Below are 22,091 nucleotides of genomic sequence, written 5' to 3' on the forward strand. Positions count from 1 at the left end.
GCGAACACTTTTGAGCACCTACTGTGTATCAGACAGGCTGTTGTATATCAACTCCTTTAATCCTCACAGCAATCCTATTGGGTAGGTACTGTTGTTACCCCATTTGCAGATGACAGAGGGATTAAGTCATTTGCCTGAGGTCATACAGCCCGGAAGAGGTGAAGCTGCGAACAGACAGCCTGACCCTAGAGTCTGTACCTGTTAGGTAACTAAGTAGTTAATCACAGTAGCTCTCAGGTGACTAGCCAATTTAATGAATAGGAGATCCTACTCCTCAAGTCCTTTGGAGGGGGTTTTAATGTACTGCTTGTTTGCAAATTCTTTGGATTTGTAGGCTACGTATTGGGTATCAGTAAGGCAGAGATCTTTGTGGGAAATTTTTCTTTGATTTTAATGGCTTGGGTCCTTGTGACTTGTAAGAAACAACATGGTGGATCTCCTCAACCTAGAGACAGCCTCCACCAGGCTCCCCTCTCAGGCTACAAGACATTGTCCATCTCATCCATCTCCTCTGGGGCCCTGTGCTTCGGCCACTCTGGCCTTAAATTTCTCCCATCTCAAGACCTTTAGAGAAGGCATTCCCTCTGATGGGCAAATCCTACTCATTTTACAGGGCTTTCCTAACCCACAGGCCAGGTTTGATTCCCTTCCTATAATCTCTCACAGCATCTTGCACTTCTTTCTTGCAATAGCGATGGAAATCGTAATTAGAAAATTGTATGATTATTGAATTCTGCCTCCCTTGCTGGAAGCATAAGCTCCATGTGGGCAGGGACTGTTGCTGAATCCCCACAGCTTAGCACATAGTTGGCACTAAATATTTGTAAACTGAGTAGAAGAATTACCAGCCACCAGCTGAAGAGGAAATAAATACTCTAGTCTCCCTGGCGTTGAGGAGACCTGCTGAGTGTGGAAGAAGACCTGCCCAGACAGACTCAGAGAACATTGGAGCAGCTTGGCAGCAAGTTTAGCAAACCGGGGGATAAGGAACACATCTATACAGGTTTTTTTCCTTTTTTTTTTTTTAATTGATTAGGAAATGGTGAGGATGAAATTATGATTCTGTGAGTAACAAAATCGAATCCAGTTTTAATATTGCTAAAATCGCGATCAAAGAAATTTTAACTCCAACCACTGCCCACCAAAGTGAAAAGTACTGGTTTTGGTGATATTGTGTCATTCTACCAAGTGTGCTTCTACAGTCATCAGCGTTCACTTTTGGCTGCAGCCCTTCTTATTATCTTTTTTTTTTTTGGTTTGTGTGTGCAAATGTTTTATCATCTCTTCATTGATTCCTCGAAACAGTCCCTTGCAGAAAGCTGGTACCATTGCCTGGCGAGGAAGAAACGTTTCCTCTTTCAAAGACTCCAGTTTTTGGACGATAAGAATTGCTAAAGAGGAAGCAATCAAATCTATCTGCCTCCACCCAGCTCGCTGCTTCCTGGTTGTAATACGCTTTCAGATTCTCCTGTGAATTGTCTTTGACAAATAAAGCTGGATTGCCATTCATTTTTTGAGATCAAGTCTCTCAGTCTGTTCACCTGGAAGACAGCACATGGCAGTCAGGTAAACTCAATTATTTCCTCCGTAACCACAGTCTGTACCGAAGTGACATCAATACTAATCCCACATTGGGAAAATTTTCCTTCCTTCGTTTTTCACCAAGTTTGCAGCTGCCTTCACTGCCGTGAGGTCCGGGGCTTCTCTCCAGACTCCATCCGGAGGGCGCGAGTCGCGGTGAGGCGACCGTCGGCCTCCCAGCCTACGAAGAGGCGAGCCCGGTGGGCCGTTCCGGGAAACTGTCCCTGGAAGCGACTCCGAGGCGGGGCTCCCTGAGAACGTGGTGAAACCAAAACAGAAATTGGTGATTCAAAAAAAAAAAAAAAAAAATCATCTCAGAAAATTGCGCTTTCCAAAGACAGGTGTTGCCTTCACAAGGCTACAGTTCTCCAATGCCTCCAACTTTGACAGAACCTTTTGAGCGGCGGGTCGCCCACGTCTTAGGATGTCTCCCCACGCGTTCAGTCCTGGAAACTAAGGCCGCTGCCGCCACCACCCCTGCCCATCCTAAAGCGCCGTGGGCTACGCCTCCGCCACGTGCCCGCCTCCCGCAGTCAGGCCGCTCTCGATTGGCTAGCGGCGCTGCCAATCCCAGGGGGGGCGGGAGCAACCCGTAGGCCGGCGCTCCCATTGGTCGTGGAGGCGGCGGCGGCCGCGCGCGCGGCCTGAGCGAGGAGGGGAAGCCGGTGGCTGCGGCGGCGGAACGGGCGGAGGCTCCCGGTTTCGTAACCGTCGCTCCACCTCGCTGACTCGCGGGCTGCTAGGCCTGGGTCGGGTCCGGCCGTACCGCACGGGGCCGCTTAGAGTGGAGGCCGCCTGGGGGCAGGCGGGCTAGTGGCGCAGGTAAGGAGGCCGCGAGCGGGCTGAGAGAGTTGGGAGGCCGCGGTGCTGCCAGCTGCTCGCGTGGGCGCGGCCCCAGCGAGAGGAGCCCCGGCCCGGCCCGGCCCGAGGCGGCCGGCTTGCTGGGAAGGCCCCGCGCGGCCCGCGGCGCGGGCGGCGGCCCCGCGCGGCGTCTGATGCAACCTGCCGGCAACACCCGGCGAGGCCTCTGAGCTCATCCCTGGCCCCGGCCCAGCGCCGCGGCGCCACCCGCCGACCCCCGGGCTCCCCCGGCGCCCCTGCTGCCGGCCCGGGACGGGATGCGAGCCACGCCGTGCCCCCTCCACAACCCGGCCCTCTGTGTGTGCAGTGTGACAAGCCAGGCTCGTATTGGCCCTTGGGGATAAAGGGTGTTCCCAGAATAGCCGAAGGTAGACCTTATCTTAGTGGAGTGCCACCTAGGTTGTTTCCTGCCCCTCCAGAACTACGCGGGGTCGGGTAGCCGAGAATCGGATTCAGAAGTTATTAGAGTAGTCAGGGAAGGCAGTTGATTTTTTAAATACGTGATTTTACGGAAATAGTATGGTTCCTTATGGAGCTGTACTTTTGAATACCCTTCGTTTGACTGTCGAACACCGGTTGGGTGAACGTGCAGCAACCACGAGTTGAATGGAGCAGGGGAGGGCAAGAAATGAAGCGCTTCGTTAGCATGCTCCGAGGGAACATGCTGAAGCTAATTGCCAGCAGAGGTGTCTGGGTAGAGAGGATGGAAGTGTTAAAGGGAAGGCTACTCTGTTCTTTCAAGTAAGTTTGTGTGTTTTTATGCTTCAGGAGGTTTACTTGTCTGGCTTTTCTGTTATCTGAGGTTTATTTTGTCATCTGGTTTCTTAAAATGTGCTTTTAACTTTGGTGGGTTACGCAAAAATTGGTAGTTCTGTCTCCCAGCCTACACTCAATTGAATCCGTACTTGAAGAGATTATCCTTTGGACAGATAGGTTATGGGACGCTCAAAGAAATTTTTGAGATAAAATACTGATATTTCTGCATCTAAAAGTTCTTGGTATTTAAAAGTTAAAACCTGGTCAGCTGTCACTACTTGAGTAGTATTTGGGATAAAGCTATCCTTAAAGTTGATTTGCTATTTTGGAATAACAGTGTAAACAGGGCTAAACCATCATAGGATTCTAGTGAGTTGGAGAATTTTTCAGTTTCTCAAGTCTTGCTTCGGGCGGGTGCAGTTGGCTGATTCAGTCATTTTAATACTTGCCTAAAACACATAGGTGGGAGCAAAACTTCATTTTTTTTTTTTCCAGAATGCCCTCTAAATTCTCAAGAGCACATCATGACTGTTGATCTTGGAGAGGTGGTTTCATCCTTAGGGATTTAAACAACAGCTGGTGAGTCCTAGGTAAAGACAAATAGGATCTCATGGGGCTGAATTTGGTTCTGTGGTCTAAGATTTGCTTCACCTGATCGCAAAAATGGTAAACGCAGACACAATTCCAGGTTTATTGTGTATTCTTGGGCACCTCTGTGGGTTCTTGTACTGGTAGGTACAATGGTCTCCTACCTTTTTGGCTTTCTAGACGTATCGGTAAAAAAAAAAAAAAAAAAGAATTGCGATTGATTCCTTAATAGATGTGTATTTATAAATGTTTCTTTGTACTATTTGTGTGTGTTGTAAACACCACCAAAAGTAGATTGAAAGATGACCAAAAAAAAAAAAAAAAAAAAACCCATCCAGGTGAACATACATTCTTTTCATTCTCCAAAGGACCACCCGTGTACTCCCTGAAGGGATGTATCCTCCTTCAGGGACCCCTGTTTTGGGTCATGAAGGGCCAGCAGTGACAAATAAATAGAAATCCTGCTCAACTGGGTGTTTATCAACTTTGACTGCTTACCTGACTTCACTTGTAGTACAGGGTTGTCAGACCCTGGCAGCACATGCCTGAGAGCTTGAGGTTATGGAAAACACAACTGGACAAAGTGAAAAATAAAGGTTCTCAACTGAAATGAAGCAAAGACCAGATGAGAATGCTGTTCACTCTCTAGACTGGGGACTAGAAGCTGCAGGGAACTGTTGTTATTTTCCTGTGCACCTTTAAGAAGAACTGAGAGCCTTAGGTGGGTAGTAAGACCGGAACATCTCAGTAACACTCTTGATTTAATTATGGTTGTTTTAAGAGATTTACTGCTCAAGAGTCGCATTTTTATGTAAGACATTTATAAAAATAAGTGTTAGCCTTTGGAGCAAATAATTTCTCGAGCGCTGCCCCTGGATGCTGGGCACGTAGGGGTGCAGACAAAAGTCCTGCCTCTAGTTTAGTCTCCAGGGAGGCACACTGTAGAGAGAGCTGGTGTTGACAGAGAAACTGGGGAAACAAGTTGGACAGAAGCCAAAGAAAAGAGAACATGCAAACCATTTAGGGGACTGAGAGTGGCTCAGGGTTGTTGAGGTGCCATGTGAAAGGGAGCAGGGGCTGGAGAGAGGCTTCATACCGTGGGTTTGATCCTGTACGTTGTGCCACGGAAGAATTTGCAGTAACAGGGTGTGAGGCCCTCGGGTTTGAGGGTTGGCTTGCTCTGGAGACGGTGGTCTGGGGGAGCACTGCTACAACGGAGGAGACTGTGCCCCTACGAGATGCTGTCAGCTTGAGGTCATCTGTGGCATGAGGGTGGAGAGGGATGGTGCGTGCGAGATGCGTTTTGGGGGTGGAGTGGGTAGAATTGACACATACCAGTGATTGAACAGATTTGGAACAAGGGACAAACATCTGAATATTTGGAGTGTAGACCTTCAGTGCAGAAATTTGAGTTAAAATTTTATTTTGAGGGGACGTGGGGAGGAATATCTGAGTGTACATATATGAAAAAAAAATGACAGGAAGGTTAGGAAAATGCTTGAGAGGTTTATTTTCCCAAGTGAAACTTGAGAAAAATTTGATTTTTGTTTTACTCATTCCAAACTTCTGAGTTTTCACTGGGTTAGTGATTTGAATGAACGTTACTTGAATTAAGAAATTTGAAATAGGAGTTCCCGTTTGTGGCTCAGCAAGTTACAAACCCTACTCATATCCATGAGGATGTGGGCTTGATCCCTTGCCTCGCTCAGTGGGTTAAGGATCCGGCATTGCCGTGAACTGTGTTGTAGGTTGCAGATGCGGTTCAGATCCCATGTGGCTGTGGCTGTGGTATAGGCTGGCAGCAAAAAAAAAAAAAAAAAAAATTGAAATAATAAAAAATCTTACCCCCTCAGTTTGTAGCAGTGACTGTCAAACTTCACTGTCATCAGAATCACTTGGAGGTCCCATTAAAACAAGATTGCTCAGGCGTTCCCGTCGTGGCTCAGTGGTTAACGAATCCGACTAGGTTGCAGGTTTGGTTCCTGGCCTTGCTCAGTGGGTTAAGGATCTGGCGTTGCTGTGAGCAGTGGTGTAGGTCGCAGACGTGGCTCGGATCCTGCGGTATAGGCCGGTGGCTACAGCTCTGATTCGACCCCTAGCCTGGGAACCTCCATGTGCTGCGGGAGTGGCCCTAGAAAAAGCAAAAAAAAAGACAAAAAAAGATTGCTCAGCCCTGTTCCTAGAGTTCCAGATCCCTGAGTCTGGGGCCGCCTGAGAATTTGCATTTCTAACAAGCTGCCTGGTGCAGGGACCACACTTTGAGAACTACTGCTCTTGAATTTTCTTTATCCTGCTTCCTGCTTGAATGATTCACAGCAAGGAAACAAGGTGCCGCCCTGCTTCCTGTAGACTGAACTTTGGAATAGTATTTGTCCACGTAGCAGCCCGACTTTCATTTGGGGTTGAATATCCAGATTTGAAATAAACTTTTTTTTTTTTTTTTTTGGTTCCTTGTAGGTGTTCAGTAAATGTTTCTGGAAGAAACAAAAGCATATAACAGTGTAAACTGTAAAATGTTGTGACTTTTGGAGGCAGCTGTTTTGCTCAGGGTAAAAAACAATATTACTGATCCGTTTCCAGTTAAGTCCTGAACCACTGAGCTCTTTGACCCCCTTTACTGGGTTCATTTTCCTTCGTGGTTCTCTCTTCACTCTAAGAGCTGCTTTCTTAGCTTGTCTTTGGTTGAAGAACTTCAAAAAATTTTCTTTTGGCATTCTTTTTGTTATCTCTAAGTCTCCCTTTCTTAGATTTTGACCAGTTTGATGATTCCTCTTTGTTTTTCAAGCCAAAGGGCTCATTTTCAAAACCTTGCCTATGTGTTCAGCTTAGTACCTTGGCAAGGTGACTCAGACTGAGGTCAAAGCACCCTTCCCTGTTCCGGTATCTTCGAGAACCAAAATGGGAATGAACTTTACATTTGGAGCCTGTAACAAGAGTTTTTAGTGACTGAACTTCATGGTATGTTGTCAGAGTCAGAAGCATTTTACCATGGATGCCCCTCATTTGCAGGTACATGGGGAAGTCGAGGCCCACAGGGGGAGGGGATATGTCCAGAGTGAAATGGGGGGAGGCACAGCCAAGACAAGAATTGCCTTGGTTCCCGTCTGTACTTTTGTGGATCATTGAGATCTCTGAGTTTACTGGAGATTAGCTTAAAGACTAAATAAAAACATACTGGTATATGAAAAATAAAAAAGAAGGTGAATAAATTGAGTGTAGTTGCGATTGTTGAGACAGTCCCAGGAGAGGTGTTGAGTCAAACAAGTTCTTAAAAATTGAATTAAACACTTACTTCACTTTTACTAAATAGTTTAGCGGTAGAATATAGGTGGTTACTAATACTATTAGTGGTAAGTGTGTCTCACATTAATACAGAGCTGCCACTTTTTAACTGGAAGATAAAATAGGCAACATGATAAATTATCAAGGGAAGTTGTGAAATACGCATTACTGAAGATAGACTTGGAGTAGATACATCATGGTTTGTAAGGAAGCTTCTGGTGTTGCCTTAGTCCTAGAGTGAGAGCAGATGACCCACTAGCTCAGGGCTGCCTATGTGGCTTGAAAAACAACTGAAAGTAATCATCTATGTTCTTTTTAAAAGCAAAGATTTTAAAAAAGCAGACCAATAAATAGTGTTTGACTGACTGAGCTTTTCTTAAGAAGGGTGAGATGCACTCATTTGAGGCAGTTCATAATTCTGGCTGCAGGTTTTTTCCACTCATGTAGTTTTAGCAGTTTTTGTGAAAAGAGAATGGAATGGTTTTTTGGTGCTTAACTGCTTTCTCAATAGTGCTGTGACTTCTTGGTGGGCATAGGTCACTCAGCGTAATCAGTTGGTCTTGAAGTGGCTTCATGGTGATAGGATAGAAGGCTTTTGACATATCTTGAGGCAGTTGTGGTGACCTAGTTGGATTCACAGTAACCCAGATATGACTAGCTCCTGCGACTGTGGCTTCATTTCTGCAGGCAGCACTGCAGGAATACTTCCGAACTGGCATTTCCTCCACGCTCCTCGAGCGGTGGCAGGTGGGCGCCAGCACTGCTCCTGCTCCGTCTCTGTCTAGCCTGAGTCCCAGTGCTTGCCCTTCCTTGGGTGCATCACTGGGGCTTTGGTTTCTTTCCTTGTGGTTTCAGGTTGACTGTGTTAAGATGTATTTATTAATCTTGTCAAGAGTAAAAAACACTGTTAGAAGCATGGCGGGATGGGGTCCCTCAGAGCTCCTAAATCTGTGATGCAGGAAACTAAGGAATCTCTGTAACCCGCTATCATTTGAGGGCATTAGAAAAATAAAAACAAGCAAAAAGCAAAATAACCCGTAAAGATCTACTCTGGGAGAAGAGTCACGTCCTTTGATGCCGGGCTCCCTGCCTGTTCGCGTACGGAGCGTGCGGAGGTCATCCTGCGTGTTCCTGATGCGTGTTGGAGGCCGGGCGCTCAGCTCCAGCCTTCTGTTCGGAGTTGAGCCAACCGTTGAAACTTCTTTCCCGCTTTATTGCAGGTGTCTCTCCTGTCGTAATCGACCTTACCTTTTCTGCGTTTAAACCAAACAGCTCACATTGCTCTCTTGCGGGTTGCCCAGCGCGGTTCGTGCCTATGTGCTCCCTAATTCGTGGTGGTCTTTGGTTTCCCTCCCATTTTTGATCACAGTCACGGAGGGGCAGGACCCTGGGGGATTCAGGTGGGTTGAATTTGGCCATACGGTGTGTGTGTGCTGAGGGACCGCTCTCAATGCAGTGCCTTTGGCTTCTGAAGGCAGTTGCCGCCGGCTTTCTCAGCATGATCCGTTAAGACTGGCCTGCTGTAAAGGTCTCATTTGATCCTGTCGTTTCAAATATTTTAATGCAGTTTATTTTTGAACTAGGTATATGTGAAGATTTCTTGGCAGTTTAGCGTGGAGACCGTTGATCTGACCGCCTGGCCCGGATGTCTGCCTGCTCTGGGCTGACGAGGGAGAGCGCCCAAATGAGCAGGGTGTCGCCGCAGACCTCTGGTGCTCCCCCGGTGCTGAACGGGCTAACTGTCACTCACACTCAGGCGCATGCCAGCGGCTTACAGCAGGTTCCGCAGCTGGTGCCCGCCGGCCCTGGGGGCGGAGGCAAAGCTGCGCCTCCAAGCAAGCAGAGCAAGAAGAGTTCGCCCATGGATCGCAACAGTGATGAGTACCGGCAGCGCAGAGAGAGGAACAACATGGCTGTGAAAAAGAGCCGGTTGAAAAGCAAGCAGAAAGCCCAGGATACACTGCAGAGAGTGAATCAGCTCAAGGAAGAGAATGAACGGTTGGAAGCAAAAATTAAATTGCTGACTAAGGAATTAAGTGTACTGAAGGATTTGTTTCTTGAGCATGCACACAACCTTGCAGATAACGTGCAACCCAGTAGCACTGAAAATACAACGAATTCGGATAGTGCAGGACAGTAGGCCTCCCCCCTTCCAAACTTCACAGCTTGTGGCTGGAACGGAAAAGGTGTGGCGGCCGACACCACTCACATCATCAGCTGAACCTTGTCTTGTGCCATTAGAGATGCGTTGAAGGTTGTTTTCTAGGATCATCACTGAAGAGTTGATTAGCTGGAAACGTTAGCCATGTAATTTGAATATCTGGTTTTAAATTATGAGGATTTCTTTGGGGATTAAAAAAAAACATTTTTAAAGGATAGATTAAAAAAAAATAATTCCCTGGACCTTTATGTTCTTAATTACATCCTGACTTCCCAAGGAATGTTTCTTTTTTTAAGGTCGACAAAAGGAATGGGGAACTGGCAAGTCATGCAGTAAGTTCTTGGTTTTCATCGATATGGTAAATTGGATGGAGACAAGTTGAATGCCATCTCTGTTAATCCATTTGTGACTTTTTTCTAAATTATGTATTAAAAATGCTTAGGGCTATAGAAGCCAATCACTTTGTAATGTGGAGTGATTTTATGTATAGTATAAACCTCGTTTTAGCATCATTGGTACTGCTTTCCCCAGCAAGTACAAGCTTTTGAATAGCAATGTCAGGTTAAGTAAAGAAACCCCATTGCATTTTAAAGGCAGTATGCAGCCAGTTGGCTTAAAAACTTAAATAGTATTTAGGAAGCAAATAGGTTTATAAAAAATAAAAGCAGAGCATATTAGAATTACACTTTTAGGATGCCTTTGGGTTATTGAATTGGCATTATTTTGCTAAAATAAAAAAAACCCATAACAGTTCAGTGGTTTAGAGAAACTTGTGTACCAAAATCTTAGTTTCTACAGATGCTAGTAAAGTAAGCTTTTTTTTTTTTAAAGACAAAACCATTTGGACAGCCAGGTTAGTAAACAAAATGTCATAACAGTTATGACCACACAAGCTGCTGATTAGGATTTTGAATATTAATTTCAGCAGGTAATTTCTCCTGTGTTCAGACATACTGCATCGGGGCCGCAGTTTTTAAAAGCAAAAATTTCTTGTGAAGGATCATATGGTATTTGATCTTAATGACCTGATGATTAGAAAAACACATCAACTCCATGCCATCTCCCAAAATAATAGTTTAAGAAAACTTGAAAGTATAAAGTTTAACCTTTAATTTATTTCACTTAAACACATCTTTTTATATGGTTTTTGTGACATTTCCTTTTCTAGTTAGTGGGGCTGTTCTTTGAGACTTTTGTACCACTTTTCATTTGTATGCATGTATGTCCCATAAATTATTTTAGCAAGAAAATACTGATAATAACTCAGGATACTGACATTTTTGTTGAGACTAAAAAATGGCAGTCTCTAAAGACAGGAATCTCTAGGGTCTGGCTTATATCAATGTTGTTGGTAGTTTTCATTGTCCTTGTTGGCTCTTTTAAGCACAAACCTAGCTCAAATCTGTTGGTGTCTGTCTTTTTTTCTTTTTTCTTTTTTCCTTTTTTTTTTTTGGTGAGGGTGGTGGTGGTGATAAGAGACTGAGTCCCATCTGATTAAAGTTTGTGTTGCCAGGTATCTCACTTGCACATGGTCATTTGGGGCCATGTTGTACTAGGACCCGGGACAGTGTCATCAGGATGTAACTCAAGTGGCGCCCTTGAGTTGGGAAAAGAGTGCTGTCTGTGCCCTTCCCCTGGGCGGGAGGACATCACAGACCCCTGGCACTCAGCAAAGCCATGATTAAAGGCCAGGAGCAAGGCCTTTCTGCCCGTGACAGGAATCCTGTATTGTTCCGTAAGAGCCACTGTCCCAGTAGGGTTAGCTCCCTGTCGAGCCAGGAGACAGTAGGGGTTTCTGTTAGGGTCCAACATCGGTTTACTATTGGTTGGGGTCTCAGTGTACTTGTAAGTTGACAGATGTTTTTCAGTAACTAACTAGGAGATACCACCTGAATCCTACTGAGTCTTTAATAGCCCTCATTGGAGATGCACTTAGGCCCCTGGAATCTTTAAGCACCTGTAAGGGGTGCTACAGACATTTAAATCTCTTACTTACTAAAGGATTATCTTTCAGAAATTGATGTCCCCACAGAATTTATTGTTACCAGTTAGATGAACTGACTTAGCTGTCTTGGAAGAGAAGCTTTAGGGAAATCATCAGGTGTGTACTCAGTTATTTCAAAGAAGAAAATCAGATCGTAACTTTGGGAAAAAATTGATTTAAGCTGTCTTTTTTCCTGTGCAAATCAAAGCTAGCACAAGCAGTCATGCATAGAACAGAAATGTAACCGTTGTCTTGACTACCTTACCGAAGTGTTTGGGCATGGAAGTTTTTAGTCTATCAGTATAAAATTGAGGGAAGCCAAGTACAGGGGATGGGTAAGTTTAGAGCTTTGGGAATTGTAAATGCCTTTTGTAACTTTTGTTCTGTAGGTTACCTATGAACCATTAGGAATGATCTGCCTTGGTTGGCAGGTCTCTGGTTTAGGAATTAGGTTTACTATAAATTTCTGGCTGCATCGGAGTCTTCCGGGATAGGTGCTTTCTGACTGGTCTTGGCTGCAGGTGGTGTGTGCGATCAGAGCAGCCTGTCCTGCTGTCTGGCCTCTTTTACACTGAGAGGTGAGCTCAGATAACTTTGGACATTCTTACTAAGGAGTAGTAAGATTAAAAAAAATTATCGAAGTATAGTTAATTTACAGTGAGAAGTGGGTAAGATTTTAATAACATGATCAGATTTTTGAAATTCAGATCATGAGTGTGAAATTCCCAAATTTACATAAAGATGTATGTACAATTTAATATTTGGTATTAAAGGAAGTCGTAGCAGCTTTTGATGTTTCTTAATCCCCATTAGAGGGCTTGAGACCTGAACAACCCAGTTAAAGCACTCGGAGAGTGTTTTTGATGCCTTCGAAACAGGAAAAAATTTTTGTTTGACAAAAGCTAGGAAGGAAGAAAATCCATTCTGTAGCTGTTAGATCTGCTTCTCAGGAAAAAGTACTTTTTCTTTTTGTTCCTAGCTTTCCTCAGTTTGTGAGATTACTCTATTTTTTTAAATATAATTTTATTTCTTTCAATGAATTTGAAATAAAAAAAAAAAACACTTTGGAGTAATGGCTGTATTTCATTGTGGGTTTCTTTATGTTAAATACAAAGAAAGCAGTCTGATCATTAACCAGCTCTGAGGAGCAGGCAAGTGCCCTGCTGCCCTTCTGCTCCCAGCCCAGGGCAGGGGTGAGAGGCGTGGGGGCTGGCAGGGCCACGTTTGTCTGGGTCTGGACTTGCCTTCATGAGAGGAACACGGTCTTCTCTGAAGCTAGAGTGCCTCTTGAGTTATCTTCTTTGTCACCTGGTCTAACGGGAAGCCGAACAGCAGCACAGAGGGAGCAGTAACTCACATCCTCTTAGACACCTGGTGTCTTCAGTGTGTGGCTTCCGCCTACGGAGTAGTAGGAAATGAGGTCGTAGGCTTCAAGGTGAACGGGAAGGTCAGAGTGAGGCTTGTCCCCTGACCATCCAGTTTCTACCACGGACGTGGTCTCCATGTACATGATGCCGTGCGTGTCTGTAGACGCGATGTCATCAGTAAGAGTCCTCGAAGCTGACTCAAGTGTTTCAAGGGAAGATGCTGTTTAGAGCCCATCTTCCATGATCTTTCCGTTACTCTCACGTCTTGGGAAACAGCTTTCTAGTTGTCACATTGTAATGAAAACTGCGGGACAGTAATTAGTTCTCTGGGTAATGTGTGTGTCCTGTTTCATTTTTATGAATCAGTTGTAATTTTTTTTTTTTTTTGCTTTTCAGGGCCTCACCCGTGGCATATGGAAGTCCAGGCTAGTGGTTGCATCAGAGCCGCAATTGCCGGCCTCTTCCACAGCTACAGCCACACCACATCCAAGCCCGAGTCGGCAATCTACACCACAGCTCATGGCAACGTTGGATCCTTAATCCACTGAGAGGCCAGGGATCGAATTCGTGTCTTCGTGGATCTTAATCAGGCTCATTACTGCTGAGCTTTTGTTTAATGAATGCCCTTCAGACCTACTGATCTTTGGTGGCCTGTGCCTGTCTGAAGGGTTCATATGTGTCCCAAGTCTTTTTTTTTTCCCCCTTGCGTTTTAGGGCCACACCTGAGGCATATGGAAGGTCCCGGGCTAGGGATCAGCCTGCACCACAGCCACAGCCACACGGGGTCCGAGCCGCATCCGCAACCCACACCACAGCTCACGGCAACGCTGGACCCCTAACCCACTGAGTGAGGCCAGGGATCGAATTTGTGTCCTCATGCATACTAGTCGGGTTTGTTTCTACCAAGCCACGACGGACACTCCTAATATTGCCTCATTTTAATGGGACTGCATCACGAGCACTTTGGTGTCACTGCCATAGGAAGGAATTAATTTGTCCAAAACTCTTCAGTGCCTTAAATGGTCTCTGGTTTGGGCTACAGAGTTTCCCTGCCTTGTCAGGGTTTTATCTCTGATGGCCTGGCCTTCTCGTCTGTCCTCCCTCTTGGCTCAAAAACTCCTGGATTTGAGCTCTGTGCAGAGAGAACCCTGGAATGGTGTGCAGAATTCTAGACGCCGCAGGGTTGGGGGCAGCTCTGCACGGCTGTGGGAGAAATGGGTTCTGCCTCTGGCAGGGGCCAGGCCGACTGGCCCTGGATGCTCCACTTGGGGGAGACAGATGGACTCGGCCAACGTGGAAGGACCGAGAAGGCTCACCTTTACCATGGTGCTGCCTTAGGCGGCAGTGTCTCTCAAACACATGCTGGCTTTGCTGGCATGTCGCACATGAAAAGGAAATCAAGGACGAGGAATCTCTAAGTCTCAAGTTTTAAATAACTGTCTGAAGTGCCCCCTTTGGAAATCCAGTTTTGAGGCAGTCACAATATCAAAAAGGCTTCTTACTCTTTGGTCCCCCTGTCACGTGTGCAGAGGCAGGACAGCTCCACCCCCTGTGCCCAGGGCCCCGTGATCTCTGCAAGGCCAGTTTCCAGGTCTAAGCATGCAGTGCTCACCTGCAAAGGGATACAGAGAGGGAGCTGGGCCCAAGGGACCGTTTTAGGAAAGCTTCTATTGCAAATTCCATTCTGCATATTGGTGTTTGAGAGAAAACACTGGAAATGCACCTTTCTTGAGAAGAATACAAACGATGGCAAGACACACACTTAGTTGCTGGTAAAGAACAGGATTTATTGAAAATAATAGGATAATTGAAAATTAGCATTTAAAAGCCACTGTCATTTAAGCAAAGTAGTAAAGGGTGTGATCCCCACAGAAGAGTAATTAAAAAGTTTCTCCCTAGGAAACAGCACTGAATGGGGTGCTCAAGTGCCAATGTCGCCTGTGATGGTGGAGCACCGGACCCCTGCTTGCTTGGAGGGCCAATCCCCAGGCCCTCCGTGATGTCAGCTTGTGAGGCTGCGGCTCTACTTTGGTCCAGAGAAGGGAACAAAAGCTTTGTCGCGGCCTGCCATGCAAGCTTCAATCTCCTCCACTGTGCGGGGCACACAGGTCAGCAGCTCCATGCCACTGTTGGTCACCACGACGTCCTCCTCGATCCGGACCTGGGTCAGACCGACAGGCCCATGTTATTTCTGAGCCAGCCACCAAATGGCTCCAGGCTGACCCCTGCCGAGGAGCGGTCAGAGCAGTAGGCAGCTGCTGGGAGGAAGTCTGCTCCCTTGGGGCCATCTGCTCTTGCCACCTGCCCACCCTGGCCTTGCCCCAGGGTGGATGGCAGGGTTTTTGTAGAATCTGTTATGTTGAGGGCTGAGGCCCCTGCCCAGTGACAGACCACGAGAAAGGGCGGGCCAGGTCCTTCTCAAGTGAGGAGATCCGGGACAAAGAGGGGACCTGCAGCAGTTGAGGGGGTGATGTGGGAGCAAGGACACGGGGCCCATTGGCACTCACCCCACCAAAACCACGGAAGCGCTGCAGGACCTCGCAGTTGAAGAAGCAGGCGCGGGCCGGGTCTGCCAGGGCCTCATCCAGGAGGTGGTCGATGAAGTAGATGCCCGGCTCCACCGTGAGCACCATGCCCGCCTGCAGGTGCCGAGCAGTGCGCAGGCTCCGCAAGCCGGGCTCGTCGATGCGCTCCACACCCTGCGGCAGAAGGCAGTGAGCAGGACTGGGATGGGGAGCCTCCGCCCAGCGCACCCTCCCCTGCAGGCATCCAGCGAGGGGCCTGCCTCGAGCCCCATAGGTCCCCCTGGAGCTGCGGGGTTCTGTGCCCATGGGGGTCTCCAGGCCGGACTCGGGCTTGCTCTGCTGTCCACGGTGCTTCACATAAGCTCCTCTGCTCCCTGCATGCCCTCTCCCCCGCCGGGTTTTTCGTGTCCCTGCCCCTTGCTACCCTCTGAACTGCGCCCCATGGACGCCCATGCACACACACGCAGGGCGAGCTGCCCCTGCTGGCCCACGGGGCTGGCTGCCTCCCCCGGGCCTTCTGCCTGTGAGGGGAACAGTAGAAGCCAAAAAAGCTCTTAAGGAGGCTGCTGGGCCCCCCAGGCTGCATCTCTTCTTCCCGGCAGCTTAAGTGGAAACCAGCCCCAGAAGTTTGGGGCCTCGTCCCCACCCCCCCCAAGCCAAGTCTTAAGGTTTTCCAAGTGGCCTTCCAGGAGGAGGGACAGGTGCTGTCAGCAGAATGGGCCTGCCAGCTCTGGTGCGTGTGTGCTGGATGCATGCTCACCCCGTATGCATGGCCGGGGCAGGTGGGGGTGCCTCCACGCCATGCCCTTGGGCTGGGCCCCGACTGAGCGCTGGGGACCGGCTCTCAGCCCTGCAGAGGCAGCACCCCTACCAACACTCACACAGTGTGGCCAACAGGGCCACCTGGGCTGTGAGGTCAGGTGGTGCCTAGGACACTTGCAGAAATTTCCCTACTTCCCCCGGGTTCCTGAGGCATTTGTCTGGCCCTCGGCCAAGGCCTGTTAGCGAGTGGGCAGCGGGCAGGCTTTCTGGTTGGGCTCTGAGCTTGCCCTGCCCCGCTCGCCACTCTCCCCTGGAAGCCCAGCTGCTGGAGAGGGAGTTGTCATTTCTGACTGTTTGGGAGCCAAGAACATCAGACTTCAATTAGTGGTTCATGTAAGGTAACCAGAAACGGGCTGGCGCAGCCTCCATCCACGGCTGGGCACAGCGGGAAGGCTGTGACCGTGATTCCATGAGGGCGGGGACGGCAGGGCACGCAGAAACTGGTGCACAGCCCCCTGACCTGGTGTGAGCCAGGCTGCGACAGAGGTGATGAAGGGACTTCAAGGCTCTTCGACCCCTGACAGGTCATGCTCTGGGCACAGTCGCCCGTCTGGTGTGGGACCTGACCCCACAGCGCTCTTTGCCTGGAGGGGCTCGGCAGAAGGGCAGGGGACATAGAAGGGCACTGTCGGGGATGACACCCGTGCCCAGGTGAGGTGCCTGTGGGGCGGGGGCGGGGCCTGGCTCCTGAAGCCTGTGCCTACCTCCAGGCAGCCCCTCCCTCCACGCTACCCTCTTAAGTGCCGTCCCCTTCCCTCCACTCCAAGGTCGTCAAAGCCGGGGCTCGGCGGCAGAGGCAGAGAGCTGCCCTGGGCGTGTGCACCAAGGGCAAGGGGTTTGTGCAAACTTGTACGGACAGGCTTCCCTCCAGAAGACTGCAGGACCTCCTCTCAAAGTGGGGGTGGGGAGAACGGGGCAGGGGGCTCCCCCGGGGGCACCTGCCCAGCCCACTGACCATGACCCCTCCGGAGCATCAGCTCGCAGAGTTTGCGCCTCAGGGCCCACCAAGAACAGCCACGGTGGGGCTGGGAGAGGAATGGGGACTGGGCTGAGCGGGGAGGAGACCCCATGAAGGGGACTGCAGCCTTGCTGGGCGTCTGGGGGTGCCCGCCCAGGCCGGGTCTGCAGCTGCTTCCTCCTGGGCCCAGGGCTTGATGGGGCCTCAACTTTACTGGGCTCCCAGCAGAGGAGACCCAGATGTGTCTGTAGGCCTGAAATAAAACAAATGACTTTTATAGGAAAAGCCATATTTTTTCCACAATGTTTATCTGTCAGAAGAATAGACTCTGTGAGCACAAAGGACTGCTTACTGGAAAAGATGAAAACAGTTTGCTGCCAATTTTCTCTGGTGGAAAAAAAGTGCTTTGGCGACTAATGAATAACGAACCTCAGTTAACAATGTCTGGAAGGCCCTGCTCTTGGCTCCCTGCACACGATGTGATGGATAGAAATTAGGAAATTAAAACTGATTTTGTTTCTCCAAATTTAACTGTTTACACTTGAGGAAAAAATAATGGAATAATAATGCTTCTCTTGAGCAATTTTTTTCCCCCCAAAATCGTTCTTAGCGCTTTCAAAATACCCTGCAGCTAACAGGCCAAGCCTGGTCTTGGCTAACTGGCTGGTGGGCCCCAGGGCGTGCACCAATTGCATAATCCGCCCCCTGCACCGTGGGCACCAGGCCAGGCGGCAGGGCCCAGCCCACCCCCACCCGCTGGGCTGGGAAGGCTGCAGCCACCTGCCCGGCAGGCAGGGCCTCCCAAAGCTGCAAGCACCCTCTGGGTGGTCCTACCAAGGGTCGGTCAGTGGGAGGGGTGGGGAAAGCCTGGTCTGGAGATGCCCACACAAACCTCCCTCCCTGCCAAGAGTGCCCCCACCCCCTGGAGACAAGGAGGCCACGGAGGCGTGCTGGCCTAGGAACCTGCCGGGCAGAGACTGCACCGGGGAGGGGCACTGAGCTCAGCTAGTCCCAGTAGGGAGCAGGGCCAGCCACCAGCTGGTGGAGCCCCATCACCCCCGTCTGAATGAAGTCAGAGGCCGGAGGAGCTCCCGCTACCCTGTGGGGGCTCCATGCGCCGCACAAGGACTGTCCGCCCCCTTTCTGGGCGGGCACTGCATCCAGTGCACAGCCCGGGGCTCTGTGCTGATCACACCCGTGCCACACCAGGTCCCATGGAGGCGGCCACTCACAGAAACACCTAGTCCTGACCGAGGCCCTTGGGCGTGGCGGGCATGGCAGCCCTGCCCTCTATACCCCAGTCCCCGGGAGGGCCAGGCTCAGCTCCGGCTCACGGGCAGGCCACTCAGCGGCTGTGCCCACACTGACCTCAGGGTAGCCGCCCACGTCGTGCACATCGATGCCCAGGAAGTGGCCGAGCCCGTGAGGCATAAACACAGCTCCCAGGTGGACCTGGACCATGGCGTCCACGCTGCCGGTCAGGATGCCGATGCGGGTCAGCTCTTCCAGGTGGACGCGGTCGGCCAGGCGGTGCATGTCAGGCCACCAGACGCCTGTGGCTCAAAAAGAGGTTGCAGTGAGCGGTGGAGACCGGCGGCCTGGCCAGGGCTTCCCAGGGCGAGGTTGTGGGGGACACGCGAAGCCTCACACTGGCCAAGGCCACAGGGCTGGAGGTGAGGGGCAAGAGTGACACGGCCCAGGTGGCCCTCCGTGCGGGACTTGCCCAGTACAGCTCTGGACTGGAGACCCTTCCTCTCCCTCCTATGCCTTCAGGGGTAAGCTCCTGTCACCCATGGTTACCCGCAGGGGCTCAGCCCAGGTCATGTCCATGCCTGGGCCCAGGGAGCAAGATCGGGCGGCAGCAGGAGGAGAAAGGCATACGTCCCCAGGTCCCCACGTGTGGATGTGAGGTTGCATCAGTGAGCCCCAGCCCCAGGCTCAGGTTCCAACACAAACGCTGCCTCTGAGCCTCAGCGGGGCGGGGCAGGGGCGTCCATGCACACCCCGTGTGGGGCTGAATCAGCCTTGGAGTCTCTGTGGGGAGCAAAGGTTTCTGGGGTGAGGATGTGGCTGGCACAGCCTCACAGGCTACCTGGCAGGGGTTCGTGACCCTGTCTGCTACTGGCACCAGGTGATCCTCTCCCCAGGCTCAGCCACGGCCACACCCCTGTTTCTGGGGCAAAGGTCACCATGGAGAGTGTCCCCAGACACTAAGTACAGGCTCTGTGGGTGGTCAAGGACTCAGCCCTGCCTGGCCCTAAGGGGGAACCTGGGGAGCTGGAGCCTATGGCTCTTGGAGAGCCTCAGCCATCACCAGGGCATGGCTGCCCTGCCCACCGGGCTCCGTGAAGTCCCCACCTTCAGCCTCGCTCAAGGGCACTGGGTGCTCAGCCTAAGCATCAGACAAAGACCTTGGCCGGCAAAGCTCCCTGCCCCACCCTGAAGGGGGTGGGGGGGCAGGCCATGTGCTGGCAGAAGCCAGTGGCCCCAGGACAGGCAGGGCCAGGTGGACAGGGTGGGGGCCTGCATCCAGAGAGGGTGGCCAGTGCTGGTCCCTACGGCCCCTCCTCGTGGAGGGTGACCCTGGCTCCCACATACCCCATCACCGATGCTGCTGCTGCAAGACGGCAGTGCTGTGGCTCCACACCCCGAGGGCCATGTTGGACCCCGCACTGACGGGGCTCAGGCCTCTAGGGTCTGACTTTCTGTGGCTGGCAAAGGGCAGATGATGGGCCCAAGGCTTACGTAAAGGGAGATGAGAGCCCATCCTGGGACACAGGCTATCCCCTCTCAGACACTCCGGCTGGGCACCAGTCCCCCAGGCAGGGGCCCCTTCCCTGTCAGAGACGGGGAAGGGGGACACAGTTGGGGTCTTGAGCTGGCTGGGGCACAGGGCTGATCCAACCTCCTGCACCCCTGGGACCTGGCTTCTAAGCAGGTCTGTGGTGCTGCACCCTGGCCAGTTCACAGGGCAGTCAGTGGCCAGCCCCTAGCTCAAGTGCATGGAGGCCAAGGATACAGGATGCCCAGTGTTGTCCCTTGTCCGTAGACACAGCCTCCTTGGGGTCCAGCTCCTGAGTCCAGCCCGTTCTACCCAGTTGGACCGGGGGTCTGGAGCAGGGCAGCTTGCACGGCTGGGTCCGAACTCCTGAGCTCCAGCCAGCACGGGGGGCTTTTCTCTGATGGGCTGGCATCCTGAAATGGGCACCTGGGTAACTGACACCTGCTGTGTGACCTGAGCAAGCCTTCAATTCCATGAGCCTCAGATGCCGCCTTTGTCAAAGAGGCCACAACAGTGGCCCTGGAAAGCTGGATGCAGAGGCTCTGGCGTCTCCTGGAGGACCAGGTCACTAAACCCCCAAACTGTGATTAGCTGCTGTTCATCCATCACTCGTGGCCTGTCAGACCCTTTACATTCACTGTGTTCCTGGGGCACAAGCCAAGCCTGCCCTAGCCTCGGCCACCGCTCTTCTCTATGACTGACCCACCACCTCGTCCTCCCCAAGCCAGGCCACCTCCAGAGACCCATTGAGGTCTCTCCACGTCAGATCCTTGGCAGACCCAGCTGGCCTGCAACTCTTCATCCTTGGGGGTCTCAGCATAAACGTCAGCCCCTCCTGGAGAGCCCTTCCCCGGTCATTCTCGCTCTGCTGTCCTGGCTACTTTTCTCGCTGCACCTGGTTGCCCGGGCAGCTGTGCTTACTTGCTTCTCGGGTCTCCCCACCAGAAGGGCAGCTGCCTCCCCCAGTCACACCAGGGCCCTTGGGTGCAGTTCAAGGGCAAGTTTGCAGCACACTTTCTTTTTTTTCCTGCTTGTTGGGGCTGCACCCTTGGCGTATGGAGGTTCCCAGGCTAGGGGTCCAATCGGAGTTGTAGCCGCTGGCCTACCCTGTGTTACCCTGTGGGGTAGGCCAGCGGCTGCAACCTGCAGCACAGCTCATGGCAATGCCGAATTCTTAACCCACTGAGTGAGGCCAGGGATCGAACCCACAACCTCATGGTTCCTAGTCGGATTCGTTTCCACTGCGCCACAACGGGAACTCCAGCACGCTCTTTTCTAAGGCCTGCTCCAGCCCAGCGGTTCTGGGCCTAAAAGAGCCCCCAGCAGCTCCCATCACTCAGCCTGGCCCCGGGGGCCGAGGGAGGGCTGATGCCCCAAGCCCAGCGCAGCTCCACCTCTCCTGGGCAGGGCCTTTTCCGGTCACCAAGGGAGAGGCCCGGGAAGCAGCCTGACTTCAAACCTGGCTAAATTCCACCGCGGGGCTGCGGTCTCGGCCTGGCCTTGGCGGAGGGTGGGAATCAGGTATAAATCAAGCTCCGTGCTGGCAGCTCGGCTCCCTTTCTGTCCTCGTGGCCCCTTGTGGGGGCCGGACGTGTGGGCCCCGACGGTCCCCACGGCGCCTCTAGTCCTCCTCGCCTGCACACCCTTGGGGAAGGCCTTGCACACAGCTCTCTTGGCCGGGAGTGGGAGTTGCTGCCTGTGTGTGGTTAGGGTTGTGACAGTGATTAAACCTCCAGCAACTTGGCCCCAGCGTCTGGCCCGGATGGTGGTTACGACACCCACGGCTAGGGGCAGAGGCCCCTGAAGTATGCGGAGGTTCCTGACCTCGGGCAAGGCTCGAGGGGTGGGCAAGGGCCAGAGGGCCTCCCTGCCTGCCTGATGCACTGGCATCCCAGCTCCTCAGCCCCTGCGGCCCGTGGCACCTTGGAGCCCATCTGCCCAGCCAGAGCCATTGGCAGTCCCCCAAGCCTGATTACTGGGGACGCCACACTGGGGATCACCCTGCAGAAACCGGGCACCATCTGCCCTGCCTGCCCGAGCACCTCCAGTGGCCGCCAAGTCTTGTTGCGTCTTCCCGAAACATCTGAACCTAGCACCTCTGTGAGCCCTCACCTCTCCTGGACCCCTGCCTGCCTTCCTCCCCATTCCTCGCAATGCCTCACCCCCACAGCATCCCGCATGAGGCCAGGACACCCGGCCATCTCTTTGGAACATGGGTCAGACCGGGCCACCCCCTCTCCAGGGACAGAGCCGTGAGCTTCTCGGCCCTGCTTCCCACTCCAGCCTCCTCCCTCACCCACTGCACAGCCAAGGGCCCTGAGACTGGTGCCCTGGTGCCTTCACCTGCTGTTCCCTCACCATCCCAGTCTCACTTCCATTCCTCCTGTAGGCCTGTGCTGAAGCTTTCTCCAGGAAGCCCTCCTT

General features: G+C 51.5%; 2 protein-coding genes across 9 annotated transcripts in view; one reads left to right on the forward strand and one right to left on the reverse strand.

Annotated features, from left to right (window-relative positions):
• CEBPG (CCAAT/enhancer binding protein gamma) lies at positions 2,186-12,286 on the forward strand. Of its 8 annotated transcripts, XR_002344626.1 has the most exons (4): positions 2,186-2,403; positions 3,694-3,777; positions 8,289-8,468; positions 8,652-12,286. XR_002344626.1 is itself a non-coding variant. In XM_013994782.2 (3 exons), exon 3 carries the CDS (start codon positions 8,714-8,716, stop codon positions 9,206-9,208), a length of 495 nt encoding a protein of 164 aa, XP_013850236.1. In that variant the 5' UTR covers positions 2,204-2,403; positions 3,694-3,788; positions 8,652-8,713; the 3' UTR covers positions 9,209-12,286. The 8 variants fall into 8 exon arrangements, 7 of the variants coding, with proteins under 7 accessions (XP_013850236.1, XP_003127066.1, XP_003127065.1 ...); XM_013994782.2 differs by lacking the exon at positions 8,289-8,468 and having other exon boundaries at positions 2,204-2,403; positions 3,694-3,788; XM_003127018.4 differs by lacking the exon at positions 8,289-8,468 and having other exon boundaries at positions 2,204-2,403.
• Positions 14,347-22,091, reverse strand: part of PEPD (peptidase D) — a 113,327-nt gene continuing 105,582 nt past the window's right edge. The window contains exons 13-15 of the mRNA XM_005653273.3: positions 18,254-18,438; positions 15,088-15,279; positions 14,347-14,741 (exon numbers count right to left, since the gene is read on the reverse strand). Coding sequence (XP_005653330.2) covers positions 14,604-14,741; positions 15,088-15,279; positions 18,254-18,438 — 515 coding nt within the window. The 3' untranslated portion in view covers positions 14,347-14,603. The remainder of the gene's footprint in view (positions 14,742-15,087; positions 15,280-18,253; positions 18,439-22,091) is intronic.

The sequence above is a fragment of the Sus scrofa genome, chromosome 6 (genome assembly GCF_000003025.6).
Source record: "Sus scrofa isolate TJ Tabasco breed Duroc chromosome 6, Sscrofa11.1, whole genome shotgun sequence".
NCBI lineage: Eukaryota > Metazoa > Chordata > Mammalia > Artiodactyla > Suidae > Sus > Sus scrofa.